Here is a 20,711-nt window from a genome sequence, read left to right as displayed (position 1 = left end):
GTCCCTGACGACAATGCTAATGGAGAACGGCGCTGGTGGCGAAACACAGTGGTGGGGGGGTGGGGGGGGGGGGGTGTATTCGGCATTATAATATAGATATATTTCTAATACAGAGGAGCAACGGAGTCCAACACTCCGTCGTGCCACGACTGCCGCTGGGACGAGAGTGCGCGCACCACACCGGTGCAGTGGCGGCGGCGGTACATTTCTCGCGGGTTCATTTATTATTTTCGTAGATAAATTCCGCTTCGATGGTAATTACTGTGAAGTGTAAAGTTTGAGAGGGTGGTTCTTTATCTTTAATGAAACTTTTGTACTTTTGCTGGCAGCCGAATCTTGTTTTGTGCCAAGAACGCTGCCGGTCCAGGCCAAACTTATCGGCAATAAATTCGCCGGCAAATCCGGCTGGCACGGCGCGGCGGCGGCAGCGCCCGACCTCCGTGCGCTGCATCGCGAATAATATCCTCGGGGGTTATCGAGCGGTTACCGAGCATGTACCGCGCGGTCCGCCACACGACCGCCGCCCGACCGTTATTGCGGTCGTGCCCGACATGTGCGCGCAATGGGACGCTGTATATTATGTTACGCGATGCGGACGTGCGTGTGTGCGCCGAGCGGACGGATGCGCCAAAACGAATTTGTGCAAATTAAATCCCGTCACAGTGTCGTACAGTGAGCCGTGCCCGCCGACCGGTTTTTATCGCACTCGCGCCCCGATGGGGTGATGGTGGGGGGGGGGCAGAACGCCCACGTCGGCGGCGGAGGTTTTATCGTCCCGATCGAAATCGAACGGTCGACCGCGGTACATTAATTGTTGTACGACGACGACAACGTCCATTGTAGACGGCCACGCCTGTATCCGATCGGAGCGAGAGGAAGGGCCAGTGGTGTGTAGAGTTTATGTGAAAAATAATTATTATAGGTGTACGCGGACGGTCGATCGAAACACGCGGCGGACACGTCGAGTCCGTCTCGAAAATGTGAGTGAGTATGTGTGTGTGTGTGCCTGGCTCGAGGGTTTTGGAAATCGTACACATTATCGTATCGTTTAAGACTCGGAGGCTTCGCTTGAGTGTGTATGCATATATATTGTTTTTTCTTCCTCTTCCCCCCCTCCCCTAGCTCGTGTTATTACGATGTCCGCGCAAAGACTTCGGTGGCACCGTCGCTACGCCGTAAATATCGCCGAGTACTAAACCGATGGAGGTTAGGTTAGGTTAGGTTAGGTTTAGACCGATAGGATGTGTTGGGAAACTCGAAATCTGGCACGCTTTTGATTGAAAACGGTCCACGTAGATTACATTAGTTGTGATTCCGACAAAACGTCCGCTCGCACAGTGTATGATAACAGACAATGATGGACAATCATGGTGGCGCTGTCTGTCCAAAAATGAAACACTGCAGTAACTGTACCGATTTTAATATTTTGCAGGAGAGCCAGTTTACTAAACTGTTAATTTGTGCTTATAGTTTTTGATAACGAGGCATAGGAATTTTATAATACGTAATAATGCAGATACTGTGTTTTGGATTTTGAAAAAAAACTTGTCATACAAATAAATCTGGTATAGTTACTGCTGATTACTAAAACAATAAACCAATGATGGTAACATTCCAAAGAGGATAGAATAAAAAAAAAATCCGGATTTCAACGAGGAGTATGAATAATATGTAAAAACGACAATTGTTTTGATAAGTGGTGTTGTTACTGTGTCGTGTTTTTGTACTGTATAGTATGCAACGTATTCGATCAAAACGACATATTATGGCAACATGTAGATACAGAATAGTATTTATAGAATTAATATCATATCATACTACAGCCATTGCAGATGACACGTGCACCAATAACGCCATTTCCATCGTAAACTGTCGAAAAATTAAAATATACTCGAATGGTGACTACAATAATATCATGGTGTCGAATAATTAGGAACTTCCAGGTGCATGTAAAGTTCAAAACTCATTGACTGTAAATTATTATTTTATCAATACTCCGCGGATTTAAATCCAAACCGATTTGCGTCCATTGACAGCAGTGGGTGAATTAAATTATAATAACCCTGCGGTGACTATTACTCATACCGGAGAATTGCGGGCGATCTAAATGTTTGAACGAGCAATTAAAATATTTCAATTAGTTACACATATTATAGTAGGCATGAGGAGAAACACTTTTACCGCAAATTACTTGGAGTCGTTTTATGATAGATGTTACATTTACAAATGATTCATCGGGATATCTCCACTGTCTACTTGCATAAAGTAAATAAAGCGAATAATTACTATCGATTATCTCACGAAACCGTTTACGATTTGTAATTATTACTAACCGTAAATTTTGTCGAAATAAATTGTACGTTCATTTAAAAATATATTATTATCAGCATATTGGTGCTTTGGCATTTTCGTTCTATGTCCGTTATAATGTGCGCTAATATTAATAGTTAATACCATAACACGCGTACACCCCAAAGCGTTTGTTTTTATTATTCAATTACATTTTAGAAATTGACACCTTCCATGCCTATGTGGTTTGTTTGGAAATTAAATTGGAACACTATATAAACACATCAATCAAATAACTTCGAAATAAACGTATCTCGAGGAGATGCGTGTCTAGATATTTTGAACTTTACCATCGCAGGCCCCTCTCTCCTTCACACGAGGGATCTGTAAGCAGTTCTCAGACATCGGTTTCTACGACTCGTTGATATCACCTCCAGTCGCCTGATTTGAATACTGTAAATTTAGTCATTCCAACAGTCACTTAATCATTTGCATGTTTGGAATAATATAACGGTCTGTATCAGATCTGTTGATGAAGTTCATCGTCGATAATAATATCGCGTATGGCAGTAAATATATTAGAACAATTGAAACGCATATTGTACAGATATCATAATAATACGATGTTCTCCATGTACAATAGTAAGTATATCCATGGCAGGGGTCGGCAATTAAATCCTGTGGTGGTCCGGATAGTTTGGGAAAAATTTTCGAGGGCCAGAAAACTTAAATATCAGTTGATATTATGTTATGTGTTTGGCCTGGCGCAGATTTGTCGACGGAGTCTATGACTGATAACAATATCGTAGGACAGTAAAAATAACATTACAATACGATTTTACGCGTACAGTTTTTAAACCGAACGTACAATCTAACATTATATTATGATAATATTATTTGCCCGGTAAATAAAACAAGTCTAGTGGACTGGCCGTGGGAGGTGTAATCACGTGGTGCAAACTACGTACAAGAGATACAAGCCCTTCCTGCTGTGACTCGAGACACGAATCACAAACAAAGGCGCAATCCAAATGAGATTCACGCGGCTAATATATAGGGACGTAGTTGATTGGATACAATACCTGGACATTAATATTTATAGTTCCATATATTATCTCCGAGCTGTGATAGTTACCGTACAGGGCTTGCCAGTCCTGACTACTGTTATCACATCGTTTACTTAATTTTCCTATTGTTTGTCTTATTTTATTTTATTACCTTATCTACGCGTATTAGTTTGATCTACATCGTGTTGAATTTTATCCCGGTCAATCTGATTTGTTTTCAATATTTATATTATATTTCTATGTTATAGTTTTTAAAAATTGTAAACATTCAATGTTGTTTTGCTCTAACGACTTGAAATAATATATATATATATATATATATTTACCCTGCAGTAGGTATAATTCTATGGTTTACCTATACATGCACATTATGCGCTTTGCGTTAACTTTTCACTATAGTTTAAATTTAATATGTATAAGGAGGGTTAACTAACCTACATGAAAAAAACTGATAATTAAGTTTATCGTTTGTTGTATTGTATTTCGGGGAAAAAATTATAATTAATAGGTGCCATAGGTAGGTAGTGAAACAAGGGGCTAGTTAAAAGTAGGATAACAGTATAATCACGAAATTACGATACAGTGAAAAACTTACGAATGGTATGGAAAGAAACAAATTAAATTGTAATTCGAAAAAAAGAAATAGCGAAAACTTTTACTTTCAAAGAAAATTACTTCTCCTTGTGGTGACTCGGAGCCTTGTTAAAAGTTGTTAATGAGGCGTTAAAATAAAAGTGAAGTTTCCCGGGGTGTGGGAGACATAATGAATATGAACAGTGATATATTAACTTGTGATAATTCAAATTTAATTGCTATGGGATTTAGGTTTACTTGGTAGTCGGCAATAATGCAGCTTTGCGAAATCTGGTGTACTCCTACGGATAAAACTAAATAATTCGAATAATCAAGACTTTAAGTGAGGCAGTAAAATTATTAAACAGAAGCATTTAAACCGTCGCGTCGACGACCATTAAACGTTAAACCCGAATAAACGACAATAATAATAATACCTAAACAAATACACTGAAGGTATTCGAGGCTATTAAAAATTAATAAAATTGGTAGTACGTTTTAATGATATTCAACAATTAATTGAATTGTGTTTTTAAAAATGAAATAATACAAAATAGTAAATAATATATTATAATAATATGATTTAACTAAAACACAGTTGCAACGAACAAATTATCAAATCGCACATAGGTAATATACAGGGTGATTCGCCAATCATGATTACCGCCATTTTTTTTTCCATTAATAATGAGACTATTCTAATTCTGATTTTTGGAGTTTTTAAATATACCCAAAGACTTTTATTTTAAATTCTTGATTTTTTTTTTTGTACTAATGAAGGAGTGTCTTGTGGCGATGCAAACTTCTGTTTTTCAAATGAGAACCCCTTTTTTACTGTAAATTATTTAGTGGATATATCAACAATTTGAAAACTCATCTTTGAGTACCCATATTTAATAATTCCAAAAACTAGAATTTCAATCATTTCATTATTAAATGAAAAAACGAGGGCATCACTCTGTATGTAATATATAAATTTGAGAATTTATATTATGCCTATATTAACACGCTGATTATCACGCCTAAATTTTTCTACACACAGTTGAGTTGCCATTTTTGTGTAGTTATTTTCTATGAATTTGTAAAAATGTAAAGGGAAAACAATGTTCTTTGATTTTAAAAAAATGTCGACATTACTTTTAAAAGACATTCTTATATGATTAATTTAAATTTCATTAGACGGGGAAATAAACGAACCCGAGGCCTTCCGGGCAGTTTTCCAATCACTTACCTCAGAAAATAGGTAAAATTGTATTTTTCATTTATTTTAATTGATTAAAATTAAACAGTCTAGTTTTAGTCAAAATCAAAAGTAAATTATTTTAAGAACTCGTCGTTGTATGTTTTTGCCAAGTATAAACAAAATAATATTGTCCTGGGGGCAACGAGATTTTTATGACAATCTAAACCCAACTGCAGTTCCGTGTACTCATTTCCGCACACGAAGACGGTTTGGAAAAAAAGATTAGACGACCCAACGACGTTGGCGAAAACGAGCATCTATCGAAAATTGTCGCGTGTACACAAAACTGTGCGTAAACATACATCTTAGGTAAATTCAGGAAATTTACGAATGGCAGTCGACTGATTAGTTGAGCCCCCGAGACCTCATCAATGTCAGCTTCGTTAGCAATAATCGATTCCTATATTGGATATAGTTACATCGATCGGTGTATTTCGGTTTGAGGACAATTCGGGATTCGGTTACTGAAGTTACTATTGAGGGTTTGAAGATTTCGAATGATGTCCGCAGTGACTCGACGAATACAATAATAATTCACACCATACGACTGATGTCGTTTTGCAATCACTTCAAAATGCGATTGGAAATATTTCCAAAAACGTTAATACTTTTCGAGACGATAATGATAGTGTAAATAATATTATAATCACCCTTATACGTCATGTAAAATGAAAATATCTTACCTTCGGAAGACTGAAGTGGGCTCACTGCAAATATGGCCACCAGGAACGTCATGGCTGTTGCTTTTGTCGAGTACATCCTCCTAAAGTGAAGTAAACGCGCCCCTGCTTACAATTTTTTTTAAATCTTATTCCTTCTCTTTATTTTCCGCGCTCTTCTCCCACACTATATATACTCTTCGCCTTTTAGTTTTTTTTTTTTTTTTTTTTATATTATTTTTATCCGACCGCCCTAGGACATTAAGTCTACTTCCAGTGCCGTTAATGTCAACATAGCGACGCGAATCGATCGGACGGCGCGCAGAGAAAATGCATAAAACAAACAATAAAGTGGAGACAATTTAGAGAAGGGGCGCGTTTATTTTTTTTTCCCCCGTTCTCCGGTTCTGTGTTGACAGTCCTGAAACAATACAACAACATACAAATTAGGTTACATCCGGCAAATACCGTTTTGTGCGAGAAACGCACGCACTCACACACAAGCCGCCCGGAAATTTGTCACCTTATACGACGGGACCCAATCCATTTGGAGCTGCCGGCGGGGGTGGGAGTTGGTCGGGTGGGGGGGGGGGGGGGAGAGTGCGAAGGTGACCGCCGCCGCGACCGTGGTAAAGTGCCGAACCGCCGGCGGAAAATTCAAGTGTCCCGGAGATTTGTTTTAACAGAAACAAAATACCGCCGCATAGGAATAAGTCTTATAAACGTTTGGAGGATTTTCAGACCCCATTTGTGGCGGCGTTAAGTCGCGCCGACGGTTGAAGTGCGTGTTTCGAGGAGGTGCGCACTGCTGCAGCGGGGTCTACAATAATATATAGGGCGTATTATTTTTCTCCGTCTCCGTTCGGATAAACACTAGTGGAATCCAATAGATTTCGCGTATATTTTGAATTGGTCGGATGTCTTTTGGAGTAATCGAGTTAGGTCGAATTTATACAGAGAGAGCCCGTGCGCGTTTTATTCGTCACGCCGGCGCAGTAATACTTACTATTGGAATAACATATTATATAAGTACCTATGTATATATACACACGCCGCCGTACCTGTTCAATCGAGTTACGCCTAAACTCGGCGGAGAATATTTATTCGAATTTTTTTTCGCAAAACAAAGAACCCATTCGTATAGGTAGAAGCGGTACCTACACATCGGCATAATGTGACATTATGATTGTATACAGACAACATGATAGAGTATTATTATCAGTGTTGAGCCGAGATAAATATAATTTTATCTAGATAAAGATAAAGATAAATTATAATAATGTTATCTAGATAAAGATAAAGATAAATTATATTAATGTTATCTAGATAAGGATGAAGATAACTAAATTTTTATTTATCCAGATGAAGATGATAAAAATTTTTTTTTTATTTGGATAAATTATCGGATATTTTTTTTATATTGATTTATGGCACTCTCCGTAAGCTCGTGGCAGTATAGAATAACTTAATAGCATGTTATCGAAAATTTCGATAGCTATTAGTGAAGACTACCTACTTAATAAATTACGTAATTTTCTACCTATAAATTATAATAAACAAAAGCCGTTTAATAAATTAAATTATCAGGATAAATTCATCTAGATAACGGTGATTTTTATCTTAGATAACTGTGTAAATTAATAAGCTCTATTTATCTAGATAAAATAAAAGATAAAAAGGACATTTATCTAGATAAACTCAACACTGAGTATTATTATTATGCATTCAACGGAGTGATCCTTAATTCGTTAAAACGTAGTTACGCCTAAAAGAATGACGGCGGCGGCGGCGGCGGCGATGTTTGTGTGTTGTTAGTATTAAAGTTGACGGCTGCCGTTGTCTTAAATGACACTAAATACCGAACAGAAATTTATCGAAAAAATTTTGCGATTCGAGCATAAGTCTCACATCAGTCAGCACTCCGCTTTCACTGAGCGCCGTAATTGTAATTTTTTAGTCAACGTACAAAACAATAAAATCGAATTGCGCGTCCGAGATCTCGTTGGAAACAGTCAATCATAGTCAACTACCTATATAGTGTTGGCAATTTTTTGAAATCTCACATTTTTCCGTCTTTATTTTCTACTCTTCGCTGCTCGAATTTTATCTACTCAAAACGGTCAAATCGATAAATGCCAGAAATTTTGAAAAAAAAATACTAATAACGAGCATAGTACTAATTATACCTACCCGGTTTACACGATATAATATAATAATTTTTTATAACAATTTTTTTTTCCGTGACCTATATAATATTATCCTATTTTAGTGCGTATGCAGGGAGTTATATTTTTTAATATTTTAACATAATTTAAATTAATATGTTTACACAAAATGGAATACAGACTGCTATAATAGGTACCTATTACATTATACGTAGTGGAGCAGCAGCAGCAGTCGTGGTACACATAAATACATTTTCTGTTATTAATGAATAATTATTATCGTCAGGTTAATAAATATATATCAGTTCGTATGTTTTGGACTCCTAATCATCGTTTGGATACTGAACAATACAGATATTGTTTTTCGATACGTATTATTAATACATTACCTGCCCGAGTATATAATATGTGTATTCATAATATATTTAACAAAGCATTTGTACATATTTATCTATTGTCACGGGATTGAAACCTATATATATATATATTTAATTTCAGCATTTCCTGCTTGGAAACTAGACACATGACGTGCTATTTTTCAATTCAAACATCATTGTCATGGAAAGTTCCACATTTTTTTTTTTCATAAAATTTGTCACAACTTATGTGACTAACATAACATAACATTATTATGTATTAAAGAAGGAATTATAGTGTGTACCGCGGGTGTATTAAATTTAAGTAAGGGCGTTTCAAAAATTAATTTTGTTTTCCTCGAAGACAAAAAGTTTAAATTGACAAAAACGCGTTCTTGATTTATTTCGCTTAGATGATGCCTACCTATAGCATTCCAGTTTGGGACTTGCCACTTGGATTTCATTCAATGACTACAATACACAAGTGAAATGTCTAAGTAGCCGATGATCATCATCGTCGTTAGCTGTTGAGTAGTACTTTATTTTGTTATTTATTTAGCGTATTTCTGGGTTGGTGAATGAGCTATACGTTTTAATTATGACCCTATTCATTATTCACGTGATATCGTTGGAGCTTGGCGCGGTTAGGACGGGGGCGGCGGTGGTGAGGGAAACGGAATGAATGAAAGAACTTCTGGATCATTATGCGTCGGTTTTCAAACAAGACCCGAACAAAAATTGAAATCCTTCTCCGGTGACGAAAAATACGAAACGAAAGGGAGGTGAAATAATAATAATAATAATAATAATAATAATAATAATAAAAAAAAAATATATATATATTTATTTAGACCCGGGACTTTTATTGCCACGGAAAAGACGAAACGCCACCCATTGTATTCATTCGATCGCGTCCATTGTTCGAAGAACCGGTGTGATTATTGTTATTTCATTTCCGTTGTTATTAATTTCTTTCAAAAAATAAATAAATACTATTGAAAATTCAACGTGTGGTAAAAAATGTTGATTTTCTTCCGCGTCGATAATTAAATACCACAATACCAAAGACATCGCAAAAACCACGTTGGTTACCACGGTCTTCGCAGATGTCGTGTCAATGGATGTCTTGGAACGAACTACAATGCGTCTTTTCAATGTACTTGTATATTATATACAATACAAACGTCCCGTTTCACTCGAATAATCGATACACCAAAAGTGCGATAATAACCTAGTGTCTGCGAATTAAAAATATAAAGAAAAAACTAATTGGGTGGTACTTATATCGACTAGAATTTTAAAGTCGAGTCAATTGTGTGGTGTCTGTATAGTAGTAATAATTGCGGTGGTAAACGCATTGTAAACCATTTCCACTTCTTGAATTTCTTAATAATATGTTTAGCATCGTTGATCAATAAATACATTTAATTGGTTACCTAACTATAGCTAACTAGTTATAAGCAATATCACAGCGATTATACTAGAAAACCACATGACACCCTTCTGCATTTACTGATAACTCAAACGTTCTTTCAATGAAGCAGGATCACATTATATTCCGAAGAATAAATTATTGTATAACACCTTTACTTATTGTATCAAAAAATTATTTGAATATGGTTTGGAGTTCGGCATGAGTGCCAAATATGAGTGATGCGTCGTAGTTAATAATCAATAATTTCTCACAAAAACTGTATGGCTCTATAATAATTATAGTTGTGATACTGATTTTGACTATTTGATGTAGGTTTTGATTTGTTTACATTTTTGAGAATTACATGGCTGGAATAGGAAGTGCACTATTAGATTTTATATTATAATCTGTGCTACTATCGATGAATTTAAAATAGTAGACCACACACACTTCAAAATTGCATAAGATTTTACATTTATCTAAAACGATAATTAGTTTTCTTTGCTACAGCGACCTCGCAGCATAATATCGTCACATTTAGTATATATCTAAATAATATATTTTGTATATAAAACCAGATCCAGGTGCGCACTTCTGCATTTACTGATAACTCAAACGTCCATCAACAAAGTAAGATCACATATGAGGAATAAAATTATTGTACAACACCTTTACTATAATGTTATTGTATCAAATAATATGACAATTGTTAGAAATTCGGTGAGAGTGCTAAATATCAGCGAATGGTCGTAGGTAATAATCAATCATTTCTCATAAAAACTGAATATCTCTATAATTATTATAGTTGTGATACTGATTTGAAGTAGGTTTTGATTTGTTTACATTTTTGAGAACTACATGACTGAAATAGGAAGTGAACTATTAGATTTTATATTATAATCTGTGCTACTATCGATGAATTTAAAATAGTAGACCACACACACTTCAAAATTGCATAAGATTTTACATTTATTTAAAACGATAATTAGTTTTCTTTTCTACAGCAATCTCACAGCATGATATCATGACATTTAGTAGATATCTAAATAATATATTTTGTATATAAAACCAGATCCAGGTGCGCACTTCTGCATTTACTGATAACTCAAACGTCCATCAACAAAGTAAGATCACATATGAGGAATATTATTGTACAACACCTTTACTATAATGTAATTGTATCAAAAAATATGACAATGGTTACAGGAATTCGATATTATAATCTGTGTTTCTACCGACCAATATAACATAGTAGACCACACCACTTCAAAATTACATAAGATTTTACATTTATTTAAAACGATAATTAGTTTTCTTTGCTACAGCGACCTCACAGCAAAATATCTTGACATTTGGTAGATGTCTAAATAATACAATATATTAAACGTATTAATATGGCTTGACTGCGATCTCTTATTCCTGCGACTATTCGACGCAAATTATATTATAATTTCAGTTCCACAGATTATGTTTTGTTCCGTTCCGATCGAAGTCTCGACTACAACACTACACGTTAATGTATTTTGCAGGTCGACATGAACTAATGTGTGTGCGAGTTTTTTATTTCAACAGTTTTAAACGAATATAATATAGCACGGATAAAGGTTCGTGTTCGTGCAGTGTTTACTATTTCTATAAAATTGTCAGTGATTATGCTGCACCTTTAATTATTTGCGAAATGAACATCGCGCTTAGTATACATTAATATTGTGCACTGGTACCTAGGCGTTATTTATCACCTACGTTTGTAAAGGTCTGGTGACTGCAAACTCGAATTTCTGATGGTTGAAGGCTGAATTTCTAACAATTGTTGTTCATAACGAGCGTGTCACCTATATACGGAGTAGTAATAATGATCAATATAGTTGTGAATTTTTTTTTTCCAAATCATTAATCGACCAATCAATACGATATTCTATGAATAATTGTAAAAATATAACGACATTTTTAAATATTGTAATTCCGGGCTATTAATCTACACGCCAATAAATAGCATGAGGCTTGCACATCGCTAACGGCAGCGACAGTATTCTTCCCGAATAATCCTTGAAAACCGATCGCAGGCGTCCGATTGAAAATAACCAAATTAATTTTTTTCCATAATTACAGTAAAGATTTCGGATATTTTTAAGCGTGACGCCTACAACAGCTAATCCAATTTTAAAAATATTATAGGTACATGCCCGTCCAATTACCAAGTTTCGTTTTAAATAATTCGTAAAACGCAAAATTGAATTTAACTCCTAAGGGCTAAGGCATTAATTAATTATGGGTGTAGGCGCATACCCTTCATTGTGTAAGTGTTTAGAGGGCGATTAATGAAAATATGTAATAATTATAAAACAAATGTAATTAACTATACCTATAAAATCAATGTTCGTCGATTTTCAAACACAAAATTATATTATAACATTGTTTTCCTATCAGAATGTACATAATTTAATTAGATATATAACAAAATAATATTTTTAGTTTTAATTTTACGGCATTATTTTTTGAACTTGCTCACCGTTCTTATTTTTAAATTATACATAGGTATACCTTATATTAAAATTCTAATTTTCGGAAATTTTAAATACACTTGAAGACCATAATATATTTTCGAATATTCGAGATTTTTTGTAACACTTGAGGATGATCCCGCGACAATGCAAATTTCTGTTTTACAAATAGGAACCGCCTTTTTCACTTTAAATTTTTCAGTAGGTATTTTTTTTTCGAATTTTGATGCATCGAAATTAAAATTCAAACTAGTAGCTTTTGAGTTATATAGCTTTGTGTTCTAAGGATAGTATTATAATATGTCTAATGCCTATGGCTTTTATTATTTGAAAATGTAAGTAATTAATGTTGATCTATCAATGAAAATAATTTGTAAAGATGATCCGAGTATAATGAATGCCACGACTAATATTACAGATACCTAGTTAAAATGTCTGTAAAACTATATTTAAGGTTTATTATCGTTAGGTATAGTGTAAACATTTTAATAACTCAAAAACTACTTATTAGAATTTTCATATAGATACATCAACATATTCGAAAAAAATGCCAGCTAAATAGATTACAGTAAATATAATAAATTTTATTCGAAAAGTATATGGGTTCTCATTTGAAACATTGAAGTTTGTATCGCCACAGGACACTCCTTTTAAGTAGTACAAAAAAAATATCAGGAATTTAAAAAAAATATGGTCTTTCGATAGGTAGGTATACTTAAAAATTCTAAAATTCCGAACGAAAGCATTATTAAAGGGAAAAACGGGCGCGAGCGTATTTCAAAAATCAACCTGTATATTATACATAGCTGATTCTAAACTAGATAAAAGTAAAATTTTTCTAATATCAGTATTTTTGTGACCGTTATAGTATTATATGGCAAATCCGTCAAGGAAATAAAAAATATACTCCGCGTCGTCGTTCTTGATACAATAATAATAATAATAATAATAATAATGATAATGATAATAATAATAATAATAATAATAATAATAATAATGATAATAATAATAATAATAATAATAATAATAACAATAATATTAAATCGGTATGATTTGTGACGTTAATTATTATTCGTGAATGACAAATCGTAAGGGAATATCGGCGGAAATAAAAAGTAATTTTACAAGCCGTTATCAACGCGTTATGTCTATGTACAGAAATAAGAAGTTTAACGCCACGTGAAATTTAATTTAAGTTAGTTACCAGCATTTACCCACATAATTAATGTTATTTGGGCGACGCGTTAAAATTAGACAAGTGGGGACAAAAAAAAAAGAAAAAAAAACAATAAGATCATTTTGATCTTGTTTGTATTAAATTCTCGGCGAGAAAAGTTGTATTTTACATTTTACTTTGACAAAATAATTCGCGTACCTATAAAGAAAATCCATATTGGCGTGCATCCAAACAACCCTGGAGGTGAGAGAATACACCAAAGGATTTCGTGTCTCGTAAGTGATTCGAATTTGGGTCGGTTCGACTATTTTTTTTTTTTTTTTTAATTGGATACATAAAATGTATCGTCGGCGGGGGTAAACGAAAAATTTGCCGTCGCCGGCGCTGATCGTACCTATGTAAAGGAGCGATAAAATACGTTCATCAGAGAGAAGAACTCATCGCAGCCGGTAACACTGGTATCGGAGATGCAAAACACCCGAAACGATTTTCCCGTGATAAACGTTTATTATTTTTTCGTTCGTGTTGAAATATTATTTCATGCCGAAATTCGCGCATAACCTCCACAACGCCCCCTCCCAATACTGAACGTACAAAAAAAAAATGTACCCTTTCATTTCGAGCCCGTGTTATTATATTTAAAACGTTTCTCCTCGTTTCGTATTATAACCCTCCGGATGATATTATTATTATCTCGTGTCTTCTATAATATTTTTGATAATACTTTTAATTATTATTTTTTATCATCGCTATATTTTAAATCGGGTGTACCGACTTCGCGACGAACGGTGCACAACTCAAATGGGTGCCTAAGATACATATTTTTCGAATTTATCATAGTTAACCGTCGCCAATATTTTACTCGAGCTACAGCGGCTGATTCGTCAGTTCATAATCAGTTTTTTTTTTTATAACTTTTTACCTCGATATTTATTTCAGTAACCGACACAATATTATGTCGTTATCAGTGTTGTCTCGCGTGTGATGATAGTAATATAATTTTTGGTTTTTTTTTTTTTTTAAATTTTAGGTGAACTACAATTCGTTCTACACCGTCTAATAGTTTGAAGTGTGTCATAAAATAACACTCATCTAGTAAAAGCTGTTTAACATCTAAATTGACAATCGTATCAACCAACCAAAGCTTAAAATAATTAACATGTAACTCGCCTAATTATTCTTATAGTAATAATTAGTACACAATTTCACATCCCTAGTCATTGTTAGATACCTTACATTAATAAATTATTGTGTTATTAGAACTTTAATAAAACCTAAATTAATATAAAGTTTTTTTACCTAGGTATATTTTTGTCGGACAAATAAGATTAAGTAAAAAATAATCAATAACAATTATTTTAATATCCGTTCAAACATAATATTGAGTTAAGGTTTTGTATCATATGTTTATCGGCTGATAAAATTATAGTATATATTTATATTGTTATTATTAGACGAAGAGGTTACTTGGAAAAAAATATCATAATTACACAAATTGCGTGATGGGCTAAAATCAAACAAATAACTGTTTATAATATTTAACATATAAAAATATTTAAATAGCAAATAATATTAAAACATTCAGTCTTAGTACAAAAAAACCATAATAATAATATTATAATATGTTTTAACAATTCCATGATTTTTTAACATATTAAATTTACTTTGAAAAAATCAACAACACCTTTATCGTATTTCCCCTCTGTAAATCTATTAATTAATCGATCAATCCGAATATATATAAATGTAGGTATGTATTTGCACGCTTTGGAAATGTTTTTAATTTTCCATAAGTATGACAGACATTTCAATGTCAGTCATTTTTATTATGAATGAAGCTAGTACTAACTAAATACATTCTCAATAATAAATTATTTAAGTATTTTATGTTTGTTAAACTATTTTACTATTACGAAAAATACTAAATATATATTTTGTAAATAATCCTTTATCGGCTGACGGTACACAAAATAATTATTACATTTTAAGTTATTTAAGTCGTTGACTGCACCGTAGCAAATTAGTGAAAGTTTGTTTGTACATTGAAATTCTTTACATACTTTTCATCGTAAAAAACGGTGTGACAATCTAGCCAAGATATTATGATATACTTAAAACATGATTAACTTAGTGTTGAGTTTTTGGAAATGGATTTAGTTTATAAATATATTTTTTAATGTTTTTTCTAAAAACTAATATACAGTTTCCATAGACATAAATATTATTAATTATTATTTTCATTATTAAATGTTGTACTAATAATTCAAACTCTTACACATAAGACCACGGCAGTCTACTCGAAATTTTTCCTCTTCAAGGAAAGTCTATGAATCATAAATATGTTTTTTTTTGAGGGATAATATTTTAATCTTAGCGACAAAACAAAAACGGTTTATCGAACATTTCAACTAAAACACGAATCTCTTATCAACTCGCATTGCTATGACCAATAAAACAATATTACTTCCAATTGGTTATATCAAAGAAAATAATAATCGACTCGTTTTTATCAGCACTAATTGTATCTAATATGGACCAGCATTTTTTTTTTTTTTTTTATTAAAACTCATCAATCAAATTAATTAATACCGGATAAATATGTTTCATTGTTACAAATTAATTATTACGGAACGATGTCGGTGTTCGTTATCACACATCCAATGATTAGTATAAAATATCACATTCAATTTTCAATCAATGGAGTGCCAGTTTTTTTTTTTTTTTTTTAATTTCAGATGATGAGTGGACTGTGATAATAACCGATGGTTTCACCACGACAATATGATATTTTACTTTTTTCGGAATGCATTTTGAGTGGTTTAATGAAAATAATATGATTCAATTGAATTGTTCTCGGATTGCACCTATACTTTATCCTAACTATATATCTTGTTAAGACTGGGAGGAAAAAACAACGAAAATACTGAAACAAAATTAACCAGAAGACGGGCTTTAGTCGTCTATAGCGAAGAGATGAAAATATAGTCATAAAAGTAATAATATGCTTCATAACTGATATTACATTTCGGCCGCTCCATAGTGATCCAATCGACTAGGTATAGTAAAATACAATGCTTACATATTTATTTGTATATTTAATTTCACCGATTGTTATACTTAAAACGTGTAGTAGATTGCCAAAAGTTATTAAAGAATATTATAACAGTGTAAAAAAAAAAAAAACTCCTAACACATAATACCTAACATATAAAATATATAATAATTGACGTAATGCAATCATAAATTAAAACCGTAAAGTTGTTATCGCGCGTATTCAATAATTCAATTTGGTTTGCACGTCTGTATGGGATTCGGTACTGTGTTTGTTTTATTTATGGTGTCAAAATTGAATGAAACAATACTCGTCGAAGCAAAATGGGGATTTATTACTTTTTTTTTTTTTTTAAATTGTTCAGTCAGCCCTCACCCTAATTCTATAGATCGTTTCATTCACTCTTTTAACCCAATTACGGACTGCAAACGTTTCATATGTTATTTTTATACTTCTCTGGCAATTTTTAAGGTCGCACCGTATTTATCGTAGTTAGGTGAAAAAGACAAAAAAAAAAAAACCTACAACATTTTGCACTTAAAAACAAACAGACGCGTCCGACACGTCAGCAATTTAAAATTCGAGGTACGAAAAAATAATAATAATCAAATACAAATTAGCCGGTGCCTCCCAAATGAATTCGCTTAAGTAAATTCCGTCACACACTAATGAACATTCATAATCTCGAGGAATAGATGTCACCGCGTAAGCGACATGAAAAAAATTCGTCGTTTTATCGTTAAATTCAGTTTTTTATTAGTTGAAATAATTAACTCATACGATACGAAACGACATTTTCACGGTACAATGAGCTTTGAAAATCAAAATGTCGAATGGACTAGGAATACATTATATTTTTTTTTGTACAATAATTATTTATCGCACTAATAATAATAAAGCAACTGAAATAGTTCAAAAATAACCGATTTCGTTTGCATAATAATCGTCCGTTATTAAACAAACTTTGTTGGAAAATAAGGATGATTTGTATCGACATTTTTGAAATATTCCGAAAACGATAAAATACATAGTTGTATTATTTATTTATTCAATAACTTCTATCAACAATGTTGTACAGTATTCATTATACTTATTATTAAACATTCATTGTAACTTAACAAAATACGTTTTATTAGTTATTTGTCTATATACAATAGTATTATTAAATTATTTCAGACAACAGGATATGAAAATAATATTATGATAAAATGCAATCTGATAATTAAAAATATTATAAAAAAAAAAAAAAATTAAATACCTCATTTAAACAATTTAAAACAAAAACGTCTTCAAGATAAAAATGAAATTAATGAAACTCAGTACAAACCTCTACTATAACCCTAGCTAAAATGTTCGAAAAATTAGTGAAACATATTTTTCTCTTAACCGAATTGGAAGATATATTTTGTCAAACCATCTCGGTTCAACCGTTTAACGCAATTCTATGTCAAAATAAATTAACAATTATCGTGAGTTATTATGTCAACAATTCGCGTGTGTATTGTAATCAAATAAAACCTTGGGATGAAAAACCTATAGGAAATTATTTGTAAAGAACGTTTTGCCATTAGTGAGCACTTTTAAAAATTACATGAAATTCCATTGGTGTGAACCGTACAACACTATTGCCAGAGATTTATCATAGCAAAATACTTAGGCAGAGCGATACCTATTAAGATCGTTACTTGCGAGCACCCTAATAACTCTAATCGCTGGGTGTATTGTTCGTTGAACATAAAAAATAAAATCCTCTAATCGAACACAATACGAATTTTGAATTCGACACAATATTACTATGACGATGATAGCGAATTCATCGCTTAAAGATTAAAAAAAAAACACATAGGTATGTTTTTCATAATATGTGCTTACGATTTGTAATTTTGCCTGAAAACTTCAACGACTGGGATAATTGTATTTCTGATAACATAATTAACAGCCCTTTAATAAAAATTATTCTCACGTTTTGATTGAAATATTATTAAATCAAAAACAATATTTTAATTGTGTAAAATGAAATCGAACAATATGCAGTCGTAATAAAGTTTCGCTAATTATATCCCAAACAACGATACGCCACCGCACGCGTGTACATTTACTATTTATAGACACGATATTATTATAATGTTAAAGCGACGACGTCAAAACGAATACGGAATAACAATGGTAATAATTGTAGGTCTCACTTCGCCAGCTGTCAGGTTAAGTCGACGAGATGAATATTATAATACATTTAACACACCGAACAAATGTTTATTTTTTTTTTTATGCTTTACGCGTGATTTGAGACTAATAGGTGAGCCATGAAGTAGGAAGTTAAAAATAAAAAATCCCCCCCCCCCCAAACGTTCAACGACTGACTAAAACTTTACAAAAAATGCAAAAAAAAAACGTTTTTTTTTTTTTTTTATAACAGTGTATTGAAACGCGTTTGTAAGTTACAAAATAAACGTAATGTCGGGCATTCCAAAAAATAGACGCAAATAATCATATGAACCTCACTGTTACGCGTATTATACGCATAGAAGTTCCGAGTAAAAATCTATTCCGACGGCTGGAGAGAAAAAAAACGAAAACAACAAATTAGGCGGGTACTTACTCTGATAATTACAAAATTAGAATTTCACGATATTATAATATATTTATTTTTTATTATCAAAATATTATTAAAATATAACTACAATCTGTACACATTTGGTGCAATGACTAATGAGTAATTTTGATTAATTTAAGTTGAGTTATTGTTATTATTATTATTTTTATATTATATAAATAGCAAGAAATTTGGTTTAAAATAATAAAAAGTAAATTTGTATGCGTTATTGTAACATGCTCCATCAATAATAATTTTACTATATTTACAATTTGATTATATTTTATTGATTGACGTGACTATATGATTCGATTAAAAGTAATTCGTTGTTTATTTAGTCTGTGTCAATTATTATGGTTAAGTTAAAAAATTAAAAAGTACTCAACTTAAACTTTTTAAGACTCTTCCACGCCCAGGCTCGCCCATATTTATTTGTAGACTCGACCTCGGAAACTCAAAACGCATTTAAAAAACCTACTCGCTGCATTATTATTGCCTACTCACATTGATGTGTTACGTTTCGTCACTAGGTGCCTATATGCAAGTAAATTTACATGGACAGCGAATATTGTAGTTTGGCACTCTAAATTATTGTTATTAATAATAATAATGATACCGAATAGTTGATATTGTTACCGAAAATCCGTTTATATTCACAACATTTTCGTTCGATTCGGCGCCATCAAAGTACACGACATAAATGACACCATGTACATAATAATATCGTGGTGAAGGTATTACATATAATACTACGACATTAGTTTAATACACTACGCGTTATTTATGGGTAGGTACACTAATTAAAATGTACGGGAAAAACGGCGTATTGAAATGGTGTTCCGGTATGACACCGTGCGGCTTTCGGAGATCGGCGTCTAATGAAAGTTTATTTTTCCTAGTGCGATAAATTACGTGTTATTTACGGAGGCATAATAGCGGCGGTGCATTCGAATCATTCGCCGGCGCTCATTACAATTATTATTATTGTTAAACAAATGGCACGACTAACAGAATCGCAGACTTTTGAAAGATAATAAATTAAATAATAATATTCAGGCGGAACTGTACCGAGTGCCCCCTCCCGATATAATATCTTAGTCTCGCTACGTATATTATATTATTATCTTTAATGAGACAATAATATTGTAAGTTGTCCGTGTAGCTTTTAACTTACGCCTAACTGAAACATTATAGCAGGGGTCGGCAATCAAATTGTATAGCAGACCAGATGGTTTGAAAAATAATTTCGAGGGCCAGAAAAAGCTTATAAATAGTACCTAGTCAATAATTAACGCATATATTTTTATTTTCGTGTTACAAATACAGTTTAAGCCGTTCAAAGCAAATCGTATAACAGGACAAGTAGGTATTAATGTTGGCCAATTTTTTTTTTTCAAATTTGGTACCTGCTCTTGGAGAACAGCAGCTAATATACGCAGAGGGTTTTCATCAAATATCTGCCAAAATGTGCCAGCGTTAAAAAATAAAAGATGTTTGGCGTTCCGTTTACTTCCCCTCTTCGGGCCGCCTGTTGCCGACCCCCACGTTATAGGTAACGGTATTACCTTAAACTTTTTTTTTTTAAAGTTTTCTACCAACTCGACTAGACCCAATTAAAAATC

The 20,711-nt window shown here is 32.9% G+C and overlaps 1 protein-coding gene across 1 annotated transcript in view; it reads right to left on the bottom strand.

Moving 5' to 3' along the window:
• LOC132944403 (zwei Ig domain protein zig-8-like) overlaps nt 1-20,711 on the bottom strand; it is a 585,143-nt gene that overhangs the window by 512,805 nt on the left and 51,627 nt on the right. Inside the window, exon 2 of the mRNA XM_061013722.1 lies at nt 5,856-6,252. Coding sequence (XP_060869705.1) covers nt 5,856-5,931 — 76 coding nt within the window. The 5' untranslated portion in view covers nt 5,932-6,252. The remainder of the gene's footprint in view (nt 1-5,855; nt 6,253-20,711) is intronic.

The sequence above is a fragment of the Metopolophium dirhodum genome, chromosome 5, assembly GCF_019925205.1.
Source record: "Metopolophium dirhodum isolate CAU chromosome 5, ASM1992520v1, whole genome shotgun sequence".
Lineage (NCBI taxonomy): Eukaryota > Metazoa > Arthropoda > Insecta > Hemiptera > Aphididae > Metopolophium > Metopolophium dirhodum.
Note: the sequence above shows the minus strand (reverse complement) of the source record. Positions and strands in the feature narration are given on the sequence as shown.